Source organism: Sciurus vulgaris (genome assembly GCF_902686455.1).
Source record: "Sciurus vulgaris genome assembly, chromosome: 7".
In the NCBI taxonomy this organism is placed as follows: domain Eukaryota; kingdom Metazoa; phylum Chordata; class Mammalia; order Rodentia; family Sciuridae; genus Sciurus; species Sciurus vulgaris.
The window spans coordinates 121,358,634-121,382,946 of NC_136467.1; the positions used below are offsets into that span (position 1 = coordinate 121,358,634).

The 24,313-nt window shown below is 39.1% G+C and overlaps 1 protein-coding gene and 1 pseudogene across 2 annotated transcripts in view; one reads left to right on the top strand and one right to left on the bottom strand.

Annotated features, from left to right (window-relative positions):
• Positions 1-24,313, top strand: part of SLC26A8 (solute carrier family 26 member 8) — a 69,319-nt gene that overhangs the window by 27,560 nt on the left and 17,446 nt on the right. The window contains exons 9-17 of the mRNA XM_079148682.1: positions 1,217-1,299; positions 9,724-9,874; positions 10,810-10,923; positions 17,007-17,084; positions 21,018-21,113; positions 22,556-22,662; positions 22,744-22,813; positions 23,238-23,330; positions 23,454-23,585. Of these exons, the coding sequence (XP_079004808.1) occupies positions 1,217-1,299; positions 9,724-9,874; positions 10,810-10,923; positions 17,007-17,084; positions 21,018-21,113; positions 22,556-22,662; positions 22,744-22,813; positions 23,238-23,330; positions 23,454-23,585 (924 nt within the window). The remainder of the gene's footprint in view (positions 1-1,216; positions 1,300-9,723; positions 9,875-10,809; positions 10,924-17,006; positions 17,085-21,017; positions 21,114-22,555; positions 22,663-22,743; positions 22,814-23,237; positions 23,331-23,453; positions 23,586-24,313) is intronic.
• LOC306666540 (methylosome subunit pICln-like) lies at positions 4,527-5,946 on the bottom strand (annotated as a pseudogene). Its single transcript has one exon. The product of its transcript is annotated as a methylosome subunit pICln-like (transcript).

Consider the following 24,313-nt stretch of genomic DNA (forward strand, 5'->3'; position numbering starts at 1 on the left):
ATACAATAGTAATCAAAGTTGGGTGGATGAGATGTTGGTTTTGCCTGATTCATATGACTAGTAAATAGTAGAGCTGGGGATCCCTGCTGTCCAATGACAAGGTTGCTTGTTTTTTTTCCTCTAAATTTGCAAATAAGATTTATCTTCTGTAGTTATAATTAACATTTCTACTGTGAAGAAGACATTTTCATAAATAAAGTCCAGGTCTTTAAAAGTCAGCATTTCTCACATTGGGATTGCTGTACCTGAGAATTATTTTTCTCTTAAGTAATGTTCTGTGGCAGGGACACAAAGTTCACCCAGTATCCACATGCCCCCTGCATTTCCCAGTTTTCTTCCTCAGGGGCTTCATCTGATCATAGCATCACAGGTAAGCCAATTGCTACCCTGCTCTGTGTCTGGTTGAACTCTTGAAGAAGATTCTGGGAAAAAGAATTAAGTGTTGGGAGGGAGAATGGAATAAAACAACAATGTAATTATTATTTTAAAACTTGGCACTTAGCATACCTGAGGCCCTGGGTTCCCTCTCCAGCACCACAAACCAACAAACCAGGCATTGAGGTTTTTTTTACTTCTGGTTTATTTGCTTTGATGTGAGATCTTTATGAGGTGCATCAGCTACTAGATTGTCTATTTTCCTCTGGTTGAAAGTTAGGGACTAAAGAAAGAACTGCAGTTTTTACAACAGGATTGGGGGTGGGGCAGAGAACAGATAATTACTTTGCTAAAGAACTTTTTTGTTATGTTATCAAATGCTGCTTCCTATTATTAAGGGTTAGACATTTGATTCTCACTAACATGCCCCAACAATTCCTTAAAAGACTAAACTATATCAGTTACCTGGATCTAAAAACTTTTAAAAGTGAGACCTTGATACAGCCATTATCTGGCAACAAGTTCATATTTATGTAGATATTTAAAGTTGGTGGGAGAAAGAAATAAGTCCAGGGTATCCATTTGTTCCCAATCATTGTGTCAGAGATCAAGGCTGACCTTGCTTTGGCTACAATGTTAAAAGGAGTTTAAAAGAATTTAAAGAAGCAGGAAGGACCTCTGTGAAGGGCCTCTGCCTTCCCTGTTCCTCCATCTAGACCTTCTTGTGCAGATTTCCATTTGCTTCATTTCCTGCTCTGCCAGAGGCTATGAGCATCTCTGATACTGGAAGCAATGTATGATATGTAATCCTATGCTTTTTTTTTTTTTAACCCCCTTACAGATTCTTGGCTTCACTGTATTTGCTCACAAGATAAACCTGGTCACAGAAAACAGCGCTACCTTCATTGACATGATTCCATATAGGTTAGTAATTCTATTTTTCAGGACTGCTTTCCCTTCTCTGATACCCTCTCTTAGCCTCTGACCACACATCTTATTGATATTCTCTACAAGCAGTATCTGACCACAATCAGACTCACTTAGAACACAGAGTGAAGTTCATGAGCTGAGGAGGGTTAGGACGACTGTCTTGTTCTGTCTCTGGTCAGCCTCTGTTTCTCTTCTCATAGTTGAGCCAATCCCCTCACCCAACCAACCTGCTGAATGCCAGAGAGACTCACATTTTTTTTCAATAGGTATTGCAAGTGTTCTTAACCACTGTCCCTGTCAGATTAACTCTCAAGGGTGGATGAGCAGTGCCTCTATTTTGCCAGCCTCTCTTCTGGGGCTCCATGTTCAGGAGAGAAATGTGCCTTCACTGACTTAAGACTTAACCTGTGTTGTTGACCAATATTGTTTTCTTTTCTTTCTTTTTTCTTTTTCGATACTGGGGATTGAACCCAGGGGTGCTTTGTCACTGAGCTACATCCCTAGTCCTTTAAAAAATTTTTTTAAAAAAAATATTTTTGTAGTTGTCAATGGACCTTTATTTTATTTATTTATACATAGTGCTGAGAATCGAACTCAGTGCCTCACACATGCTAGGCAAGCGCTCTACCACTGAGCCACAACCCCAGCCCCTAAAAATATATTTTTTAAATCTTTCCTTTTTTTTTTTTTTTTTAATACCTTTATTTATTTATTTTTATGTGGTGCTGAGGATTGAACCCAGTGATTCATTCACCCATGCTAGGAAGCGCTCCACCACTGAGGTACAACCCCAGCCTAGTTCTTTTTAATTTTTATTTTGAGACAGTGTTGCTAAGTTGCTGAGGGTCTCATTAAATTGCTGAGGCCAGCCTGGAACTTGGAATCCTCTGGCCTCAGACTCTGGAGTTGCTGGGATTTCAAGAACAACAAGGAGATTGACACTTTACATATTTATTTTATTTCATTTGCTCCTTACAGTTAATACAATGAGGTAGACATTATCTTCTCTTTATGTTGAAAGAGGCTAAGGCTTACCAGGTTTAAATGACTTCTCCAAGATAAGCCAGCCAAACAGCGGAAGAGCCACCATTTGAATTCATTTCTATTTAATTCCAAGCCTATGATCACAACTATACTATTACTCTTATCCAATGTGCTTCTATTATTAATGACTTAAACACCAATTTTTCCTTAATTTTTATCATAACATGCAAGGGTATATATAGATAGACAAGTTTGCATTTTAAAAAATCCAATTTTAATTATTACCTTGCTCTTTCTTTCTTTTTTGAAGTCTTTGTTTTATTCATGGTTGCTAGGGCCTAATATAATTAAACAATTTAAGTTAGATCCTGCCATGTCCATGTTCCCTTTTAACTGAAAAACCGTAAGGGTTACAGATAACAGTAGGAAGAAAAAAATAGTAGTTTGTATTGTTAACACACTGAACACTCAATCTTACTAATTAGATTTGGGTGATAAATTACATTTACTGTATACCTCTTTGGAACAACAACATTCTTACCTAATTTCTTAAAAGAACAAGAAAACAAAAATAGGTAAAATTTCACAAAAATTTAAATATCTGCCTCTAAACATTCGGGTATATTCCTAAATAGTATATTGCCTGGAAATACCAAGGTCCCTGGAAGTTACAAGTAAGGAAGTAGAGCAGAAATAGTTGGATGTCAGAAAAAGATATTTAAAAATAGGAATTTAGATTTGTGCACATAATCACGTGAGAGACGGGAAGATAAGAGGAAACAACATATTCAAAATGCTAAAAATGAGCTGGGCGAAGTGGCTCATGCCTGTAATCCCAGTGGCTCAGGAGGCTGAGGCAAGAGAATCACAAGTTCAAAGCCAGCCTTATAGGTTAGCCAGGCAGGGAGACCTGTCTCAAAATAAAAAATAAAAAGGACGGGGGTGCTGGGGTTATGGCTCAGTGGCGGAGCACTTGCCTAGCACATGCAAAGCACTGGGTTCGATTCTCCACCCCATACAAGTAAATAAATAAAATAAGGGTCCACTGCCAACTATATATATATATATATTTTTTTTTTTTTTTTTTTAATTTAAAAAAAAAGGACTGGGAATGTGGCTTAGTGGTTAAGTGCCACTGGGTTCAATCGCCCGTAAAAGCTTCAAATGCTAACAATGGATTCTTTTTACTTAAAGGAAAATACAGTTTAAACTGCATGAACTAATAAGAAATTTATTATATGTGCTATTATTTACTTCATGTTATAAAAATATACCAAAAAAAATTTTTTTTAAATTATCTTCCCAAATGGATTAACACATGGCTTACTTTATCCAATTTGGATTTTTAAACATTTTTTCAGAACTAAATCAACAAATAAGTCATATGTATTTGTCTTTGATTAAATAATAAAAGATAATAAAAAGAATAAACATTTCAAATTGCAAACCATTTCTAAAACAGGAGATTTTTTTCTGACTTAATAATCTAGAGAAAAAAAAATAATCTAGAGAAATGGAAAATGTATATTTGTAGTCCCGAATTAGGTTAAAAAGATTATGCCAGCATGGATCTATTTTAAAAAAAAAATCATCAGATTTCTCTTTCTTCTTTAATCAGTGAAATTTCTTTAGAATATTAGACCAAGGTTGCATTGGGATAAGTCCATTTGGTTCTGGTGTATTATCAATTATGTTGATTTTCTGAAATAATAAGAACTTTTGCATTTATATTAATGAGAAATATTGGTCTGAAGCTTTCTTGTAGTTCTGGTTTTAGTATTGGAGTATGTTGACATTATAGAAGGATTTGAAAAGTGTTCCCTCATTTTCAGTTTTTGGAAGTACTACTATAAAATTGGTATTATTTCTTCCTTACATATTTGGTAGAATATACGAGTGAAGATATTTGGACCTGGAGCTTTAACTGTGGGATGCTTCTTAAAAAAAACTATAATTCAAATTTTAATAAACTACTTATTAAGAAAACTATTATTGAATTATGTAATTATCTGATTCCGGTTTTCCTACTATTTTTTCTTTTTCTTTGCAGTGCTGGGGATTGAACCCAGGGCCTTAGTGCTTGCGAGGCAAGCACTCTACCAACTGAGCTATCTCCCCAGCCCAGTTTTTCACTTCTTGAGACTACTTTGTTAGTTTTGGTCATTCAAAGAATTTGTCCATTTAGTCTAAGTTGACAAATATATTGGCATAAAGTCTCTTATAATATTCTTTTTTTTTAAATATAGAAAATGTAGATTTATTTGTTAAGCTATTACAAAGACAAAACAATTATCATTAGAAGTACTTGGAGGATTTCATTTCAGTTCACTTGTTCTGTTCCAGAAAACTAACCTAAGAGGGTAGAAATTAAATGATATAACCTAAGAGGCTATAACAGGGCAGACTGGTAAAAGAGGTCAGAGGGAGTAGAAGCTAGCCAGAAACACTTGTGTCAGCAGCAGGATCTATAGCTGGGATATTTCCCAAGAGGTTACTACAGAGGTCTGAAATAATTAATTCGATCCCCAAATCATTAAAAGACTCTTGTCTCTGTGATCCTTCTGAGATCTTTGCCTTTTCTTCCCACACTCCAAGCTCCTAAACATCTTTACCACAGGTCTGCTAACGTACAGATGATTCATACAGCGATGGCAGGAATTATAGGCCTACTCAAAGGGTACCTAGACACAAGTTTTGGGGCAAATCATAAACTACAAGTACCCCCTTGGTTGAATTAATTCACCTTTGTTAATAAAGTTCATAGTTCCTTCTGCTGGTGACAACCTGCTGTCTCCATATAGTTTGTCTTGAGAAAGAACTGATTTAAACGTTGAGTTTTGGAGAAGGAAAGATTTTCATCAACCCCACTTCAAAGTGGAAGAGGCACCAAGTTCTCTCATACAGTTATAAGCAGAACATTAAAGCAGCACAAATTATTTTCGGTGATCAACATCTGCATCCTCAAACTGTCCAGCAGCTGTCGGTGTGGTATCTGCCTCCATGCCGTCTTCCTACTCTTTCACTGACTCTTCTGTCCTGACCCCAGCCATGTTATACTGGCTGCTCACACACTGAGAGAGCATTCCTTCTCATCTCTCCAGTGTGGCTTACCCTTCTGCTGTTAAATGGGATAATCCTCTTCACAGGTATAAAATGTAGGGACATCCCCTTGCCCTTGTTCGTGTGCTTCCGCATCATGTTCTTCTCCATCATAATCTCTGAGTCTTCCTCCTCAGGATCAGGTGCAGAGCATGGCATGCAGAGCAGTGCCTCCAATGCTGATTTATCACTAGGCACAAATCTAAATTCAGTAATAGGTTCAACATCATCATCACTGTCTTCCTCCTCTTCATCAGCAAGAGATTCTTTTGATTCTTCTCCAAATTTGGCATTCACCATAACATACAAATGCTCTCGAGGATAGGCATTTAGGTCCCTGGACACCGCATGTAAACTAATGGTGGGGTATTCTAGTGAGAATCCTAATCCAGAACCATCTAGCCAAGACAGGTGGCTCTCAGCGAGGTAAAGAGTGCGGGTACCGAGGCCTTTCCCATTCAGCACAGCCTCTGTATCTGGTTGCTGTTGCCGAAGCCCCTCATCCTGCCCGGGCGGTGGCAGGAAACTCTTTAGGAAGCTCATTGTACCAGGCAGCATCCAAACAGGTTCACAGGAAGCTGAGATACAGCAAACCCCACTCGCTGCAGCACTCCCCGGAAGCCCTCTTATAATATTCTTATTAGCTTATTCACCCACCATAAAATTAACTCTTTAAAAGTGTATAGTTTAGTTAATTTTAGTTTATTCTTGAAGCATCACCATACCTGTTTTTATCAGCCCCCAAAAGAAGTACCTATTAGCAATCACTTCCAATTGCTCCTCCCCAGATCTCCTGACCATTGTTGATCTACTTTCCATCTGTGTGGGTTTCCCTATTCTGGGCGTTTCATATAAACGGAATTGTACAATTGGTCTTTTATCTCTGGCTTCTTTCATATGGCATAATGTTTGCAAGATTCATCCATGATGCATTCTGTGTCAGTATGTTCCTATTCATGGCTGAATATCCATCTCAGAAATCTACACATTTTGTTTATCCATTCATCAGTTGATGAACATTTCAGTTCTTCTGGCTATTGTAAAGAGTAATGCTATGAACATTTATGTGCACACTTTTGTTTGAGCACCTGCTTTCAATTCTTTTGGGTATATACCTAGAAATAGTATCGCTGGGTCATATGGTAATTCTGTATTTAATTTGTTGAGAAATCGCCAAACTGTTTTCAATAGTAGCTACACAATTTTATGTTACTACCAGCAATGCACAAGGATTCAGATTTCTCTACATCCTCACAATACTTATTTTCTGTATTTTTTTATTTTATTATCCTAGCAGATATGAAGTGGTATATCACTCTGGCTTTGATTTGCATGTCTCTAATGACTAATTATGTTTAACATCTCTTAATGTGCTTATTAGCCATTTGCATATCTTCTTTGCAGAAATTTCTATTTGAGTCCTTTGACTAATTTTAATTGGGTTGCTTGTCTCTTTTTTATTGTTGAGTCGTAAAAGCTCTTCCTTTATTCTGGACACCAGAGCTTTATCACTATTTGATTTGCAAGTATTTTCTTCCATTCTATAAGTTGTCTTTTCACTTTATTGTTACTTTGAAGCATAAAAGTTTTCAGTTTTGATGAAGTTCAATTTTCTTTTTTATCACTTGTGCTTCTGATCTGAGGTCATGAAGATCTGTCCCTCTGTTTTCCTCTGAGAGTCTTATGGACTTAGCTTTTTAATTTAGGTGTCTGGTCTTTTTTGAGTTAATTACTGCATATGTTGTGCAGTAGGGGTCTAACTTTATTCTTTTGCATGTGAATACCCTGTTGTCCCAGCATCATTTGGGTTTACTTCTAAACTCTCGATTCTGTTCCACTCATCTGTATGTCTACCCTTATGATAGTCTCCATTGCTGTACATTGTTTGTAGAAAGTTTTGAAAGCAAGAAGTATAAGTCCTCCTGCTTGGTCCTTCTCTTTCAAAATCACTTTGGCTTTCAGGGTCCTTGTAATTTCATGTGAATTTTAGAGTTGGCTTCTCCATTTCTGCAAACAGGGCCAATGGAAATTTAATAGGATTGTACTTTGAAGCTATTTCTGACCAAAGATATCAAATATGTTTAAAATGTGAACATGTAAAAATTCTACATCAATAAACTCATATATTTTCACCTTTGGAAGATGCTAGGGAACCAACTCATTCTTTCAAAAATTGTAAAATTATTATGCCTTTCCTGTAAGAACTGCTCTTTGGGGGCATCCAAAGAGTTGAAACAAGACATTTCACTTCATAGAAGTAATCCAATCAATAAAGGGAGAAGGAATTCTAGAATTAGAATTACGGGATTTTACCATTAAGGGATACCAGCATATTATCTGCCAACATTGCAAAAAGAAACAGTCATTGTTTACCTCCTTACAGAAGTACATACCACCACTTATGAAGCATTTTTCATTAAAAAAATAAATCCAGTCCTACATCTGGCCAAACCTGAAGGGCTAGCTCCTAATTTACAACAAATACAAGGAACAGAGGAACATGTTGACTGCAAAACATGGATGGTGGGAAACAGTAGGATGGAGGACAGGTTTCTTTAACCAACCAACAAAAAATTTCAAGGAAGAAAATAAAAAATTAGAAGGAATTAACCCATTAAGTTTCAAGTTTTCAAATCTGTGAATATTTCAATGAAGTGGACACAGGTGCATTAAATTAAGTTGCAAATAATAATCCAGCACTTATATATTCTTTATATCTATTTATGTATACTTATGAACATTTTTTCAAACTCTACTCATTTGCTTCTTATCTAAAAAAAAAAAAATAGATCTGTAAAAGCATAATGATTACTTCAAAGTTACCATAAATGGTATATTTGCCCATCACCTTAAGTTTTTATAGATGTTCCATTTCTGGGATGATGGGACAAAATCATAAAGAGATTTAAGAGACACAGCAACCAGTTGTAATACATGGACCTTATTTGGATTCTAATTTGAACAAATTGTAAAATATGTTTATATTTGGGAAAGCTTCAAAATTAATTAGCTATTTGATGATATTAAGACTTTGGTAATTTTGTTGTATGATTTTTTTGGGAGGTACACAGAAGTATTTACAACTGAAATGATAAAATACCTAGAATTTTCTTCAAAATTATCTTTTACTAGGCAGTGGATAGTGGTATAGATGAAAAAAATTGATCATGAATTGTATGTTGAAGGTAGGTGATGGGTACAGGAGGGCTCATTATAACATTCTTCTTTCTTTTGTGACTATTTCAAAGTTTTCTACTATAAAAATAAAACATCAAATATTTGTGAATGGTCCCAAGAACACAGACCCTAAGAAGTGACAACTTAAAATTGAGAGCCGGGTGCAGTCTGCTCACCTGTAATCTCATCTACTTTGGAGGTTAAGGCAGGAGTATTACCAGTGCAAGGCCAGCTTCAACGACTCAGTGAAACCCTGTTGCAAAAGATAAGAAGGGTTGGGGGTATAGCTCAGTACTTGCATAGCATATACAAGGCCCTAGGTTTGATCTGTAGTACTACAAAAATTGACCACACAAGCTGATTTAACAGATAGTCTGCACAGCAAGGTAAAATGACTAAACCAATGCATGAATAGACAAGCATTGATTCCTTTGAGAATGAGGATGTTCCTCAATTCTCTGGATAGCCATCTGATGGTAATACTAATAGAAGAAAGTTTATCGTGTTAAACAAGTAGAGTTTCCCAGTTAACAATGGAATGGAAGATACACCTGGAAAGAGGTTTTGACCATGGTTTAAATGTGTTTGGCAATGTTTACTGTAGTAGGATCTTAGTAGAAATAAACTTTACTGAATTTGTAGAATTAGATAACAGTGATTATCAGAAAAATGTATAATTTTCAACATTCTGTTGACCTCAAAACTACAGGAGGGAAAGTATGGGTAGGAATGGGAAGTAATTTGTGTATAGGACATTGGCTAAAATTATACCTTGAAGAATGCAAGTGTGACTAGAAGGGAGTTCATTGGACCTGCCAGATCTAAAATATCTTGATGTCCTATCTGCCTATGGTCTACTCATGGCTATGGTCTCAAAGAGTATCAAGAGTAGAGTTCTGTGGTTTTGACCGTTCTGATCATTGTTATGGTTGAAATTTGGAACTAGAAGACAGCTCAATATGTTCTCTTGATGGATTTTGTAACTTGGCTTGGTTTGCTGGCAGTTTTAGCAAGTTGCTACTTCAGTTGCTCTACTTGTTCTTTATTGTTGTTTACAAAGGGAGGAACAAGGGGCCAGACCTGTCGGAGAAGGATGAAATGTGGAGGTGCCAGTAAACACACCTACTCTCCAGGAATAATTCCACTATTTTATTTCAGCTTCCTGTTTCCTACAGTACCAGTATTGGACCACTTTTTTCCTAGAGTTCTTTTACCAGCTGCGTCCTTATCTTTTGTGAGCTCCTTTATGCTCATATTTCTGGGCAAGAAGATTGCCAGCCTCCACAACTACAGAGTCAATTCCAATCAGGTGAGAGGATCATTGCTTTTTCCGACCTGTAAGTCTTTTCTTTAATCTGAGCTACCTGCCAATGTGAAGGCTAGATTCCTATTTAACCAGAGAGTCACTTGGACTATAATTTGGACAGTATTCACGAGAGTTTCTGAGAAGTGAGGAATAGTTAACTTGAAAACCACTTGAATTAACATGAGTGTTAGTTCCCTAGAGCAGATATGGTGCAGAGAGACAAGAAGATGACACATGGCATAACTGCTCAGCCAGCAGAGTTCCTCTCATGTTAATTTTATCTTTCTGTTTACTGTGTCCTTAGAAGTCAACCACATACTGAAGCATGATAAACAATGAATAAATGTAATTAAGTTAACCTCTTTGTCTTTTGGCCTTTGTTTTTATTTTTTAGGGTAAACCTCCCACTACTCTGAGTTTGGTCCTTTCCCTGGAAGTCAAGAAGGAAATATTTGGGAAGCAAGCATTTTCCCAGTTTGACTTTTAGGTAGTATAGAAAGAAGGGAGAAGCATAGCACTGCTGTTCTCCCTATCATTTCAAGTCCTGGCAATCATGTGAAAGAGGATAAGGAAAAGGTCTCATTTTATCACCTTGAAGAAGAGCTTTCCTGAGGATGCAACTTAATCTAGATAATCAAACTGACTTGTTTCCTTTCATTCTAAGAATATTTTCATCTGTTGTTTGAAACAATATAAACAACCTAGCTTCAGACACAAGAAATAAACAGCATACCTTTTGCTCAAAATCAAAATTAGTGGGCTGAGGATGAAGCTCAGTGTTAGAGCCCCTGCCTAGCATGTCCTGGGTTTAATCCCTAGCACCACAAAATAAGTAAATAAATAAATTAACAAAATAAAACAAGGTGTATTAGTTTTAAAAAATCAAATTAGCAGTCTTTAACAAAATGTGGGCTTTAAGTTTCTGCATTTCTTTGCAGGATTTAATAGCCATTGGCCTTTGCAATGTTGTCAGTTCATTTTTCAAATCTTGTGTGTATACTGCTGCTTTTGCCAGGACTATTATCCAAGATAAAACTGGAGGAAGACAACAGGTATGTTTAAAAAGACTTTGATCTCTATGTTGATTCATATGTATATTTGTAGAACAGGATTACATGGACTTAATTTTGTCTTATTGTTTTGCTTGATGGGGAAGATCTCTTGGAAGAATTTGGATTCCACACTTGCCTTAATTCTGCACTGATTTTATTTTAAAAGTTATTGGTCAATGTAGAATTTGAAAGTCATTTTCTATGGAAATACACATCTCTTATATATAAGAGAGTTTATATATTAGCACACAGAAACCTATTTTGCACATATTACACTGGAAGAACAACAATATTTCAGGTAAACTTACTATCAACTCTTAATTTTTTTCCTATGGGGAGATGCATTCTTCTACATAGTCTGAGAAAGCAATAATACAAATTAAACATTTTCCTGGCTTCCTCAAAGGGCTTGCATGATAAGGGGCTTTCCTGAGAGGGAGTCAGGTGTTTGTCTAGAAGAACCTAGGAATTTAGGACCATTCTCTCTCTCTCTGTATAAGAGGAAATGACCTAGGACAGATTCTCTTCAGGTATCCTGAATTAATAAACTCAGTGTTTGGTAAGCTCAGTGAGAGTGTTGACAGAAAAGATTCTAAAAGCAAACTCCCCCTAATTGCAGGCATAGGATCTTGTAAGTCCAGTGTTTATGAGTTTTGAACTGACTAGATAAAAGTTACAAGACAAAAGCACAAGAGGCATCCCATCTTAGTTCTGCGGCATGACGAAATGGCAGGGAGTTATCAGAATTGGAGCCTGGGCAAACCCAAGTAATGAGTCAGGGTTCAGATGGTGGAAAAACCAAGGCAGAGGTCAAAGGCAAGCTCATGCCTCACAAGTGTAGCAAGAAGGTAGAGCCGTGGTCAGAAACTGATGTGTCAGAAGGATGGAAACTCCATTTAATGGGGAAAGATAAAGTGTCATAGTCCACAGGCAAAGATAAAATGAAGTTTGAGGTGAAAACCAGTGAAAACCAGAAGGAAGATTAGGTTGGGTGAGAGCAAGGGTCTTGTTATGGTTGGGATGTGAGTGTCCTCCAAAAGCTCCCATGTGAGACAATGCAAGAAGGTTCAGAGGAGAAATGATTGGGCTGTGAGAGACTTATAACTGGAGGCAGGTGGGGTGTGGCTGGAGGGAGCCGTTCATTGGGGGCGTGGCTGTGGGGTATATATGTTGTATGGGGAGAGTGGAGTCTCTGTTTCCCGATCATCATGTGAGCTGATCCCCTATACCACCCTCTCCTGCCATGATGTTCAGCATCACCTCGAGTCCTGAGAAATGGAGCTGGCCTTCTATGGACTAAGACCTCTGAAACCATGAGACCTCAAATAAACTTTTCCTCCTTTATAATTGTGCTGATCAGATCATTTAGTGACAGCAGTGAAAAAGCTGACTAAAACAGGTCTCAAGTAAGGCTCCATCCTATCATTTTATGCAGACTGAGTTTTGTGGTCATGGAGCTTCCTCTAGACACACTGGCGGAAGGAAGGAGTGTGGGCTGTGTTAAAAGGAAGAATGTTCCATACAAGCATGTGGAATCTTTGGAATCAAAATGAGAGGGTTTTATGACAAGAAGAAATGGAAATGGCAACCCCAGAGATTAGTTCTACTAACTTTTTATGACACACACTGTTTTGTTTAATCAGTGCCCAGATACAACATAAATTTGGGAAGGCAAGACGTACACAGTTGGAGAAAACTAAATCAAAAGGCAAGGGAAGTCAAGTACAAAAGGAGCACAACTGACGAAAAAGCACCTTAAGTGTTATGAGCAGGAGATTGGTGGAGGAAGGGGAACCTTCCTAGAATCCTGAAAGTGGGTTAGGATTTGCACCGATGGAAGGAAGAAGGGCTTCGGGTCAACCTGAGAGCTGCCTAGTATACTAGCAGGACACCTGAATGTGGCGGGCTGGAGGAAGAATAGCCTTGCTGACTGCACACATTTGGGAATAGACAAGCCATGCTGTGGAAGAGCCTTGGCAGAAGATGATGGAATTTCCGACCTCTGAGCCACTCCATTGTCACCATTTTAGAAGGCAGCCTGTGGCTCTTTTGGTTTTCCGTTGCTGCCTGTTGACTTATGTGGCACATTTCCTCCGAGTGGCATCTCTTACTGCAGTGTGGTGGCCCTCTCTGGGGAAGTGTGTCCCTAGGGATACTAGTGCACTCCCCTGATATGCCCAGTTCAACTTGCTGGCTCAAGTAGAGAGGTTGTGGGCACTGTCTTCACACACTGGAGTTGCCCAGGTTCCACCAGGAATTTCTAATCTGGACTGGAAAAGACCCCTGAAACTCATTTAGCCTTCTCTCTCCACAAAGCAGTGGGTGCTCTCTCTACTCCTTCCCTCTGGGAGTTTTTGATTCACTCTGCCTGAGAGTACTCCCACTTCTTCAAAGTTCCTTAATACTCCAGGAAAGAGAAATTAGGGACTGGCTCTGACCGTCCCCAAAATGACCTGCCACTGGTCATTTTGTTTTTACTTTTTATCTGGCAAAAATTTGAACTCGGTATATGGGCTTTTCACTTTATTATTTCCCTATCTAGAACCTATTTCCCTCCACTGTCATAATAAAAAGCAAGGTGTGGGCAGGCCTGGCCCCGGCAGAGAGGATGAGATGAGCCCCAGGCCTGTGGCCAGTTGGATTGTCTCCCACTTCATCTTCCTACTCGTCCAGCTCTGACCGCTGTGCTTCCCTGGTCTCCATGATGGTGTGCCTATCCTTTTTCCCTGCTTTCCAAGGACTGGCCTTCTTGCCTTGTCCCCAGTCTTCCAGAACTTCTTTAAAAATTAGTTATTATAAAAGAAAGAAAAGTGTTGTGTTTTGTGTTTTTTGTTTTTGTACCAGGGGTTGGACTCAGGGACACTCGATCGCTGAGCTACCTCCCTAGCCCTATTTTGTATTTTATTTAGAGACAGGGTCTCACTGAATTGTTTAGCACCTTGCTTTTGCTGAGGCTGGCTTTGAACTCTCTATCCTCCTGCCTCCGCCTCTGGAGCCACTGGGATTACAGGGTGTGCCATTGTGCCCAACCTAATCCTTTATTTTTTAAAATTTTTTATTCTTTTGGTTATACATGACAGTAGAATGTATTTTGACATATTATATATACAGGGAGTATAACTTCCCATTCTTGTGGTTGTACATGATGTGGAGTTACACTGGCCGTGTATTCACATAGCTCCTGGCTATGTTATGGGGTTTTTTGTTTTTTGTTTTTTTTTTTCATTTGTGTGTTTGTTTGTTTTAGTTGTAGATGGACACAATTTTGTTTATTTAGTTTTTTGTGTGTGGTGCTGGGGATCGAGCCCAGTGCCTTGCACGTTCTAGGTAAGTTTCTACCACTGAGCCACAGTGTTTTTAAAGGAAGCAAATGAAGCAGTGGAGAGAGCCTAGATTTTGGAATCAGATGGTCAGAGTGTTGGAACCAGACTCCATTTTTCCTAGATGCGTGTGACCTTGGGTGAATTACTTTTGCTCTCTGAGGCTTTAGTCCTCCTTCATAAAATGGAGATAAAACCAATCTTTCAGTTGTGAGAATAAAATTAGATGATAATAGTATCAACCACAGTGTCTGTCACTTAGGAGATGTTTAAAAACTATAGGTCCCCAGTCCCCAGGCATGTGTTCAGCAATGTGCCATCCTACTCCATGGAACCTACTGCTTATGGAGCGATTGGTGTCTGAGGGTGTGTGTGTCAATAGTGACTGCGGCTGTAGGAACTCCCATTGCCTTGAATCACTGGAGAGAAGAGTGATTCAAGGAGTGGTGTAAAGTTGGAGCAGAAAAGCAAAAGATGCAGGCGAGGTGAACTTCTATAGTGCTTGCTGTCTTTAGTCCCAGCCCAAGATTCTGAGAGTCGTTGAGCATCTACCTGAGGCACAATCCACCAAGGCTGGTCCTCTGACCCCAAATCCCATTCCTTTGGATGTACCAGTAAAGGGGACACGCAGATATTGGCAGGCCTCTCAGACCTCTCTGAGCAGCTAATTTCATGGTATTCAAGATTCTATTTGTGCTTATTTTAATCTAAGTTTTTATACAGTTTATTTTGGCATCTTCCCATCTGAAAAATATTAAGAATAAATAATCAGAGCCAGATGCAGTGGCGCATGCCTGTAATCCCAGAAGCTCAGGAGGCCAAGGCAGGAGGATCACAAGTTCAAAGCCAGCCTCAGCAACTTAGCGAGACCCTGAGCAACTTACAGAGACCCTGTCTTAAAATAAAAAATAAAAAGGGCTGGGGATGTGGCTTACTGTCCAAGCAGCCCCAGTTCAACCAAAAAAAGAAAAAAAAAAGTGTGAGGAAAGAAAAGGCCTGATATACTTTCCTATATTAATCAAATTAGTTTTTTACTGCTGGAGCAGCAAATCGGATTGAAAAACTGGGTGACCTGAGGATTGACTGGAGGGGCTGATGGGGTCAGTTACCTGGTGTGGTTCTATAGTATATGAAATGTTCACTGTTAGAGCTTTCTGAGTATCAGGTATAGCAATTCATTTTCCTGATCCTTCTTCCTACACTACTCTCCTGTTGTTCTACTTTTCCATGTTATGCTGCTCACTTTAACTGTGAAACTGCTGGGATGGGGAAGAAGGGTAAAGACACAGACCACATTGCTCTTCTTTTCAGTGACATGCGGATTTGGCAAATAACAATGAGTAGCAAGAGAGAGCCCAGCCTAGGGGAAGGTGTTTTTTTTTTTTTTTCTTTTCCCACATTAAAAATAAAGATCAAAGTGAGAGAATTATTGCTTTTTTGTTTTGTTTTGTTTTTATCTTGATTCATTGTATACAAATAGGGTACAACTACCATTTCTCTGGTTGTACACAAAGTAGAGTCTTACCATTTTCATAATCATACATGTACATAGGGTAATGATGTTTGTCCCATTCTATTATTTTTCCTTCCCTCCACCCAAGAGAATCATTTCTGAGTGACCCTTTGAAGGGTTAGAGATTTGAGGGACTCTCTCAGGTCTTGCTTATTCACATCGTTGTTTTGACTTGCGATGACAGTTTTGCCCTACTACAACCCCATTCCCCACCAGAGTGGGGAGATACACTGCTTTATATTATTTTTTAACTAGAGGCTTAAAAATGGAAATTTACCTATAGGGGATGTCATGAGTTCAAGACTCCAGAGAGCCTTGGATTATAAAGGGAACTGTGTTTCTCAGCTTCATTTGATGAGTGAGAATCACAGTTTACCACGTGACACTAAACCCAAAGTGGTCAACCTAGCTGGGATAGAACCCCGAGCTGCTCTATATAGACTTGACTCATGTTGGTAACCTTTTTGATTGAAGGAGAGAGAAATTGAATCAGGAAATGAAAAGTAATTATCATTGAAGTGCCATTGAAACTATTAGATAGGAAGTTTTCCAAACTCAAAACAGGTGAGTGAGGAGTGGACAAATTGTCTACATGGAAAGTAGAATGATTGAGATTTTAGGGCTATCAGTGAGGAGTCTAATGTTTTCTTTTCTTTTCTTTTTTTTTTTCTTTTTGTACTGGGGATTGAACCTAGGGTGCTTAACCACTGAACTCTATCCCCAGCCCTTTTTTAAATTGTTTATTTTGGAACAGGGTCTTTCTGAATTGCTTAGGGGTCTTGGTGAGTTGCTTAGGGGCCTTGCTAAGTTGCTGAGGCTGGTGTTGAATGGGCTATCCTCCTGCCTCATCTTCCCAGGCCACTGGGATTACAGGCATGCACCACCATGCCTGGCCTACTCGAGTTTTTATAAATTGTGCAAGGAGAAGTTAAAGTTTTGAAGAAATGCATGACATATTTTAGGAGAGTTCAGATTACATAGCATAGTGCTGGGGCAATAAGGATTCAAATACCCAGGAAAATTTGGAATCTTTCAGAGAGCATTCACATATTCATTCACAAATACTTATTGAGTACCTACTATGTGTTTAGTACTTTGGAAAAAGAAAATGTCAGCTCCACAAAAATGCACTTGTTCTGAACCCAACTCCTTTGAAGAAAAAATGACATGCTTCTCACAGAAGGCCATAGATGCAGACAGGGACCGATATGTTCCTGATGGTTTCTCTCCAACTGGCTCTGTTTCCTCAGTTTGCATCTCTGGTAGGCGCAGGTGTGATGCTGCTCCTGATGGTGAAGGTGGGACAGTTTTTCTACAAACTGCCTAATGTAAGTAGAACTTATCAAATAACTAAGTAAAAAAAAAAAAAAAAGTGCAACCTCTGGTTTGCAGCTAAGTGGGGCATTTCCCAGGATTATTGCTCATCTCCAGAGGTTGTCCTAGCCTATCTCTTGTCCTTTTCCTTTAAAAGAATATCATCATAGGGCAGAAGTTAAATAAGAGAATATGACATATATATTTACATTTTTATATGAGATGTATTTGTGTGTATTTATATATATTTAAAATAAGATAAGTGCTGGGGTAATAGTAAGCACTCAAGAAACATTATTGTCGTTATCATTCTTATCTTGTTATCGCTTAAGCTTCCTTTGTAAGGAAGGAATCAATGAAAAATGACTAAAGTAGACTTTAGATACCAGACCCCCATTACCAGTACAGTCTTGGAAACTCATGCCATCTGTTTTCCAGAAGGCCTTATCCTGCCTGCCATGTGAACACAATCCCCGGCCCCCACCCCCCCTTCATTGCTGCCACGTTGCCTCTTGGTTAATTCATAACACTTGGAGGTGGTGTGATAGTTGACTTTTAACTCTAACCAATTAGGATGCCTCTGGATACGAATGTGCCATTTCTTCCCTTTGGATGAGACTGTTCACTAACCCTTAAAGATGCCAGGTGTGTTAATCACTGGCTGTACTCAACTTAGGTTCTAAGTTACACTATAGATCCTTACTCAGTTATTTGTATTGATGAATGACATAGTTGTTCCCTTTTGCCATTTTATAACATACTTAGGGAGGTGGGGGGAAGGTGTCCTTCCTGGTTTAACAGCTTCATTACCCTGAGGTGGCCGTCCCCAAAGCTGAAGTGATTGTAGATGTCATCCCTATCTTCCTTAATCACCTGGTGAACATCAGGTTTCATTAGAGCAGGACCACCACAAGGTTGCTGCTGCCTTCTGCTCTTGTGACTCAAGGATCTTGGAGCTCAAGCATAGTATCTGCTCAAGGAGGGTGAGATTAATAAGCTTGTGCTTAACACAGAAGCTATTCTCCGATTCCCGGCAGAAGTCATCTCCAGAATTCAGTTTATCCAGCACCTTCTGTGCTATAACGGTTGAAGTCTATTTTAGAAGGGTCACTAACTAATTTACTTTGAGCAGTTGCATTTTTTTCTTCGCTGCTAGAAAAAGCAGAATTTTTAAAAAATTCCAAACAAATAAAAACTGTCAGAATTCACTGAAAGGTAGTAATAAAAGCAGGTAGTACTCCTTTATTATGAACATGTTGGAGACAGGACATCCTTCACTTTTGGCCATGTTGCACCATGTTATTCTTCCTGTATCTTTCTTTTTTGGTCGGAGATACTGGGGATTGAACTAAGGGGCACTCGACCCCTGAGCCCCATCTCCAGCCCTATTTTGTATTTTATTTAGAGACAGGGTCTCCCTGAGTTGCTTAGGGTCTCACTAAGTTGCTGAGGCTAGCTTTGAACTTGTGACCCTCCTGCCTCAGTCTCCTGAGCTGCTGGGATTACAGGTGTGCACCACTGCACTCACCATGTACTGAATCTTTCTTCGAAGTTTTTTTTTTTTTTTTTTTTTTTTTAAGTTGTAGATGGACACAATATCTTTATTTATTTTTGTGCAGGGTTGAGGATTGAACCCAGTGCCTCACATGTGAGGGGCAAGCGCTTGGCCACTGAGCTACAACCCAGCTCCATTTTTACTTTATCTTGTTAGCACATTTCTGAGTGAGAAGATGTTAATATCTGCTCAATGAAATATCTGAACTATTATAAAAATGAAGTTGTATGGCTATTAAACTATGGATCTTTTCTTCTTTCCTTAAAAAATTACAGATGGCTTTTTGCAAAATTCTTATTAGTGTCAGTAATAGGGGCTTCTGGCTAGGATCACAGTTACCAAAAGACCAACATGAACTTGGAAAAACATGATACAAAATAGTACATTCAATGTCATTTCCAATTTTGTGTGAAAAAAGTATATAGAACATATCAAAACATTAAAAATTGTTGTCCCTTTGATAATGGGAATGAGGAAGGAGTGAAATTCTTTTTTTACACTATGAGCATGTTTTACCTTAATATTCACAAAGATAAGAGTTTCATTCTATATTTTTTTGTGAGAAGATTTGTTTCTCTTCCATACCCCTACCTCAAGTCAAAACTCATACAAATCTCTTATGAAGTTAAATTTCTTTTCCTTCCCACCATATCTCTCTGCAAATTGTTAAGAGTTTGGAGATTCTTGATTGGAAAGAAGGTGGTATGGTGGGAAAGAAAAAAAGAAAGAAAGAAAAGAAAGCCAGAGCAACCCAGGGCCCAGCCATTCCTAGTGGTAGAATTAGTTCTAATTTCCAGGCAGAGTTTATTCAGGAGATGAGGACTTAGAAAAAGACTGAGAAATAGTTAACTAACTCAGGGACTCTGTGAATATAGGAGAAAGATGTCTTAAAGTAGGTTAGATTTTACTTCGAGGCCCTGATAATTTTTATATCCTTAAAAGTATAAATTTTAACTTTCCAAAATATAGGAAATGTTCTTCACACTTGAAAATTAGGTTGTTCTAAAAAACTTGGAAAACACATAATAGATAAAAATGTCACCTGTCACCAATAATTACAAATAAACCACTAACTTTTTTTTTTTTTTTTTTTTTTTTTTGGTATTGGGGATTGAACTCAGGGGCACTCAACCACTGAGCCACATCCCCAGCCCTATTTTGTATTTTTTATTTGGAGATAGGGTCTCACTGAGTTGCTTAGCACCTCACCATTGCTGAGGCTGACTTTGAACTTGCGATCTAAACCACTAAAATTTTCATATCTAACCAACATTATTCTTTTTTGTTACTGATGCTTTATTTGCTGAGCTATATCCCCAGCTCCCTTTTTTTAAAATTATTTTTTACTTTGAGGTAGGGTATCTCTAAGTTACTGAGGGTCTTATCAAGTTGCTGAGATTGGCCTTGAACTTGAGATCCTCCTGCCTCATCCTTAGGAGTCACTGGAATTACAGGCATGCATGACTGTGCCTGGCAAACAGGTTTATTTTCTGTGAACAGATACTACTTTGCATAGTTGCAACCTAACTACATACAATTTTGTATCATTGATTTTTTTTAATATATAGCACAAAACTCCAAAATTTCTACATGACGGTATATCACTGTGTCTTGATCTATTGCCAAACAATTTTCCAAAAAGGCAGTGTCCTTTTATACTCAACAACCATATATATATATATATATGAGGTGTTATCAATGTTTTAAATTTGCTATTTTAACTCAATTGATAAAAAAGTGATAAAAAAATGATATCTCGGGCTGGGGATATAGCTCAGTTGGTAGAGTGCTTGCCTCCCATACACAAGGCCCTGGGTTCAATCCCCAGCACTCAAAAAAAAAAAAAAAAAATCTTGAATAGAAACACAACTTTAGAGTTTCTGGGAGTGGATGTTCTCTTGATTTATCATCCCATCTGAGAATGTTTTCTAGATGATGTGAGTAACCAATCTGTCAAGCAAATAAGAAAGGCCAAGTAGCCAAAGGAGCCAGTTTCCCAATGGGTCCTGGTGTAACCGTAGTGACGACACTGATGTTACCTTTGGCTACTCCTCCTCTGTCTATGTGAGTAATAAACTCTCTGAAACTAAAAGGGGTCTGTTGTAGCTTTAGTACCTGAATCTGTCAGGCCTTGAACTTGGCCTGACCTTGCCTCACATGTCTGACAAATCATAAAGGAGAGCAGAGAAAGATGTGGAGAATATTTATTTGGGTTGACCCATGAGTTGGAGCATGTATGTGGTATTCATATGAAATAGCAACATAAGATATTTCTGAGTGACAAGGCTGACTTTTTGACTTTTTGTGGTTCCTTTGTAGGGGATGGGAGCTTTAACCCCACTCATCCACCCACTGAAGGGAAAATGAAGCTGTGTTTATCTTTTCCCTACAGGCTGTGCTGGCTGGTGTTATTCTGAGCAACGTGATGCCCTACCTTGAAACCATTTACAACCTACCCACTCTGTGGAGGCAGAACCAACATGACTTTGTGAGTGTAGATTCCCTGGCTGAGGATGTGAGGGGCAGAGGAGAAGGTCAGAGAGAGAGAGAGAGAGAGAGAGAGAAAATAAACAAAAGAGATCTGTCATGGATATGAAGAACACCAGCAACTCTGATGCCTTGTATTCTAATTGAACCAGGGATGCTTGAACACTGAGCTACTCCCCCAACCCTTTTTATTTTGAGACAGGATCTCACTGAGTTGCTGAGGCTGGCCTTGAACTTGGAATCCTCTTGCCTCAGCCTCCCAGGTCACTGGGATCACAAGCGTATGCCACTATACCTAGCCTTTGCACTCTATATTTCTTTTTAGAAGGAGAGTCAAGGCTGTTGATGCATGAAAACATGGAGTCCTCATTCCAACTATGAAAAATTAAATGAAAGGAATTGATGAAGTGGCTACAGTTACACCACAGACAAGAGGACTTCTCATGCATTGCATATTTGAATGACCTTTAGTCCAGTTAATATAAATATCTTCCTGGATAAGAGACACAAGTCTTGGGGCTGGGGTTGTGGCTCAGTGGTAGAGAACTTGCCTAGAACTTGGAGGCACTGAGTTTCAGCAGCACATAAAAATAAATAAATAAAATAAAGGTATTGTGTCCAACTACAACTAAAAACAAACAAACAAACAAACTAATGTAAAAAAGAAGAAGACACAAGTCTTAATAAGAGAAGGAGGTATCTTACCAGACGGAATGACAGCTGGGGCCCAAAACCAGAGAGCCAGAAAGAACAGATGGGGGGACAGAATGTGATGAGAGGAGAAGGACCCAGGAGAGGTAGAGAAATAGAGAAAGGGGTAATTTTGGGAGCCCGATCCCTGAGAGGCAGAGGGGATGTGGTCCAGTGCATAGATGGAGTTCTAGTCCAGGAGGCGGGCTAGTATTCCCACATGACCGGAAGGACGAGCAAGAGTTGAGAGAAGATCTGAGAAGTGGCAGGGTGAGGGAAGTCAATATTTAAGGGAGTTTCAGCTTATTTTTTTCCTGTGAAGATGAAGGTGGTCAGGCAGGGACTTGAAAAGGGTGTTAAAGATTTGTAATAGGGCTGGGGAGATAGCTCAGTTGGCAGAGCACTTGCCTTGCAAGTGTGAGGTCCTGCGTTCGATCCCCAGCACTGCCAAAAAAAAAAAAAAAAAAAGGATTTGTAATAACTACTACCATGGGGTAAGTGTTGCAGTTTGTTATATTGATGGGTTTTCTAATATCTACAAAGCCTGTAAAGTAGAGATCATTATCACATTTTACACCTGGAAAAGAATTGAATTTTAGGCAGCCTTAAGGGCACAGTTTGAGATGTCACCAGTCCCTATGCCCCAGATGTAGAAGGGAGAAGGGTGGAGGTCATTTGAGAAGTAGGACTGATATGTTCTTGATTTTGTGAGTTTTCATGGTCTCCCTTTCCCTTCAACCCCTTTTCCACAAGGTTCTTTGGATCTTGACATTCTTATCTGCAATTTTCCTGGGATTAGACATTGGACTACTTGTTTCGCTAATTTGTGCTTTCTTCATCTTCACTGTCCGTTCACACAGGTACTTTGTCTCAGGTAATAGGAGGTTAGCCACAGCAAGGTAAGGCCACCCTGACCTAAAGGCAAGTGTATTTCCTTTCAGAACTAAGATTCTCACCCTGGGTCAGATCCCTAACACCAACATTTACAGAAGCATCAATGACTATCGGGAGGTAAGAAGACAAAGCAGCCTCCTCTTACCCAGGGGATGGGGTGGACCAAGCCTGGTGCTTAGTTTCTCTACAAAACCCCTTTTGCTGTTGTCAGCTGCTCTGTAGATACACATTCACAAAGGAGGGGGAAGGAAGCAATGCACAAGGGCAGAGGTGGGTTTTTAAGTAGCTAAATCCTTCTCAAACTGCAGCCAGCGAAGGGTCACTTTTGAATGGATTTTAAGGAGAGGAAGATCAAGATAAAGAGAGGAGTGAGAAATGGAGGTGCGGGAAGGGAGGGGATGGAAATGTGAGAAAAGAACTTTCTGGTTCTTGCTTCCAATAGGGAAACATACCGATTCTACAGAAGGTTCTAAAGATGAATTATTTTTGCTGCATGAAATAATTGAGAAATTTCCTTCAACTTCACATTTTGTCTTGGCAGGTTACAAGTATCCCTGGGGTGAAAATCTTCCAGTGCTGCAACTCCATTACCTTTGTAAATGTGTACCACCTCAAAGACAAGCTGTTAAAAGAGGTAGCTCCTCTCCTCCCTACCTTTCTCCACCTGCTGTGCTGGCCTGCAAGCAAATCTCTCCCACCCTTTTGCCTTCCTTTTTGCCACTCACCCTCTGTATGAGAATCCTCTTCTGTCTTTCAGGTCGGTATGGTAAGGGTGCCTCTTAAAGAAGAAGAGATTTTCAGGCTGTTTAATCAAAATGAATCCCACCTACATGACAACAAGCTATGTAGGTGTACCTGCAACTGTGATGAACTGGAGACACCACCCAGGGTCAGAAATGTCTCTACTTTTCTGGATTTGTCTCCATTTATTTATTTATTTATTTATTTTTGGTACTGGGGATTGAACCCAGGGGCACTTAACCACTTAGCTATATCACCAGCCCTTTTTCATATTTTATTTAGAGACAGGGTCTCCCTGAGTTTCTTAGGGAGGGCCTCACTAAGTTGCCAAAGCTGGCTCCTACCTCAGCCTCTTGAGCTGCTGGGATTACAGGCGTAGGCCACCACACCTGGCCCAGCTTTTTAAATTTTTTATTTATTTATTTTTTAGTTGTCAATGGACCTTTGTTATTTATTTATTTATTTATTTATTTATTTATTTATTTATTTATTTATTTATTTATATGTGGTGCTGAGGACCGAACCCAGGGCCTCACATATGCCAGGCAAGTGCTCTATAACTGAGCCACAACCCAGTCCCCAGCCTTCTTATTTTAAGACACAGTTTCACCAGGCCTGATGATCCAGGCCTGTAATTCCAACAACTCAGGAGGCTGAGGCAGGAGGATCACAAGTTCAAAGTCAGCCTCAGCTTCTTGGCAAGGCCCTAGGCAACTTAGCAAGACCCCGTCTCAAAATAAAAATTGTACAGGACTGGGGATATAGCTCAGTTGTAAAAACATGCCTAGATTCAATCCCCAGTACAAAAAAATAAAAAAATAAAAAAACTGTACTACTAACGTCCCCTGAAGAACTTTAGATGGGCCATAGAGAATT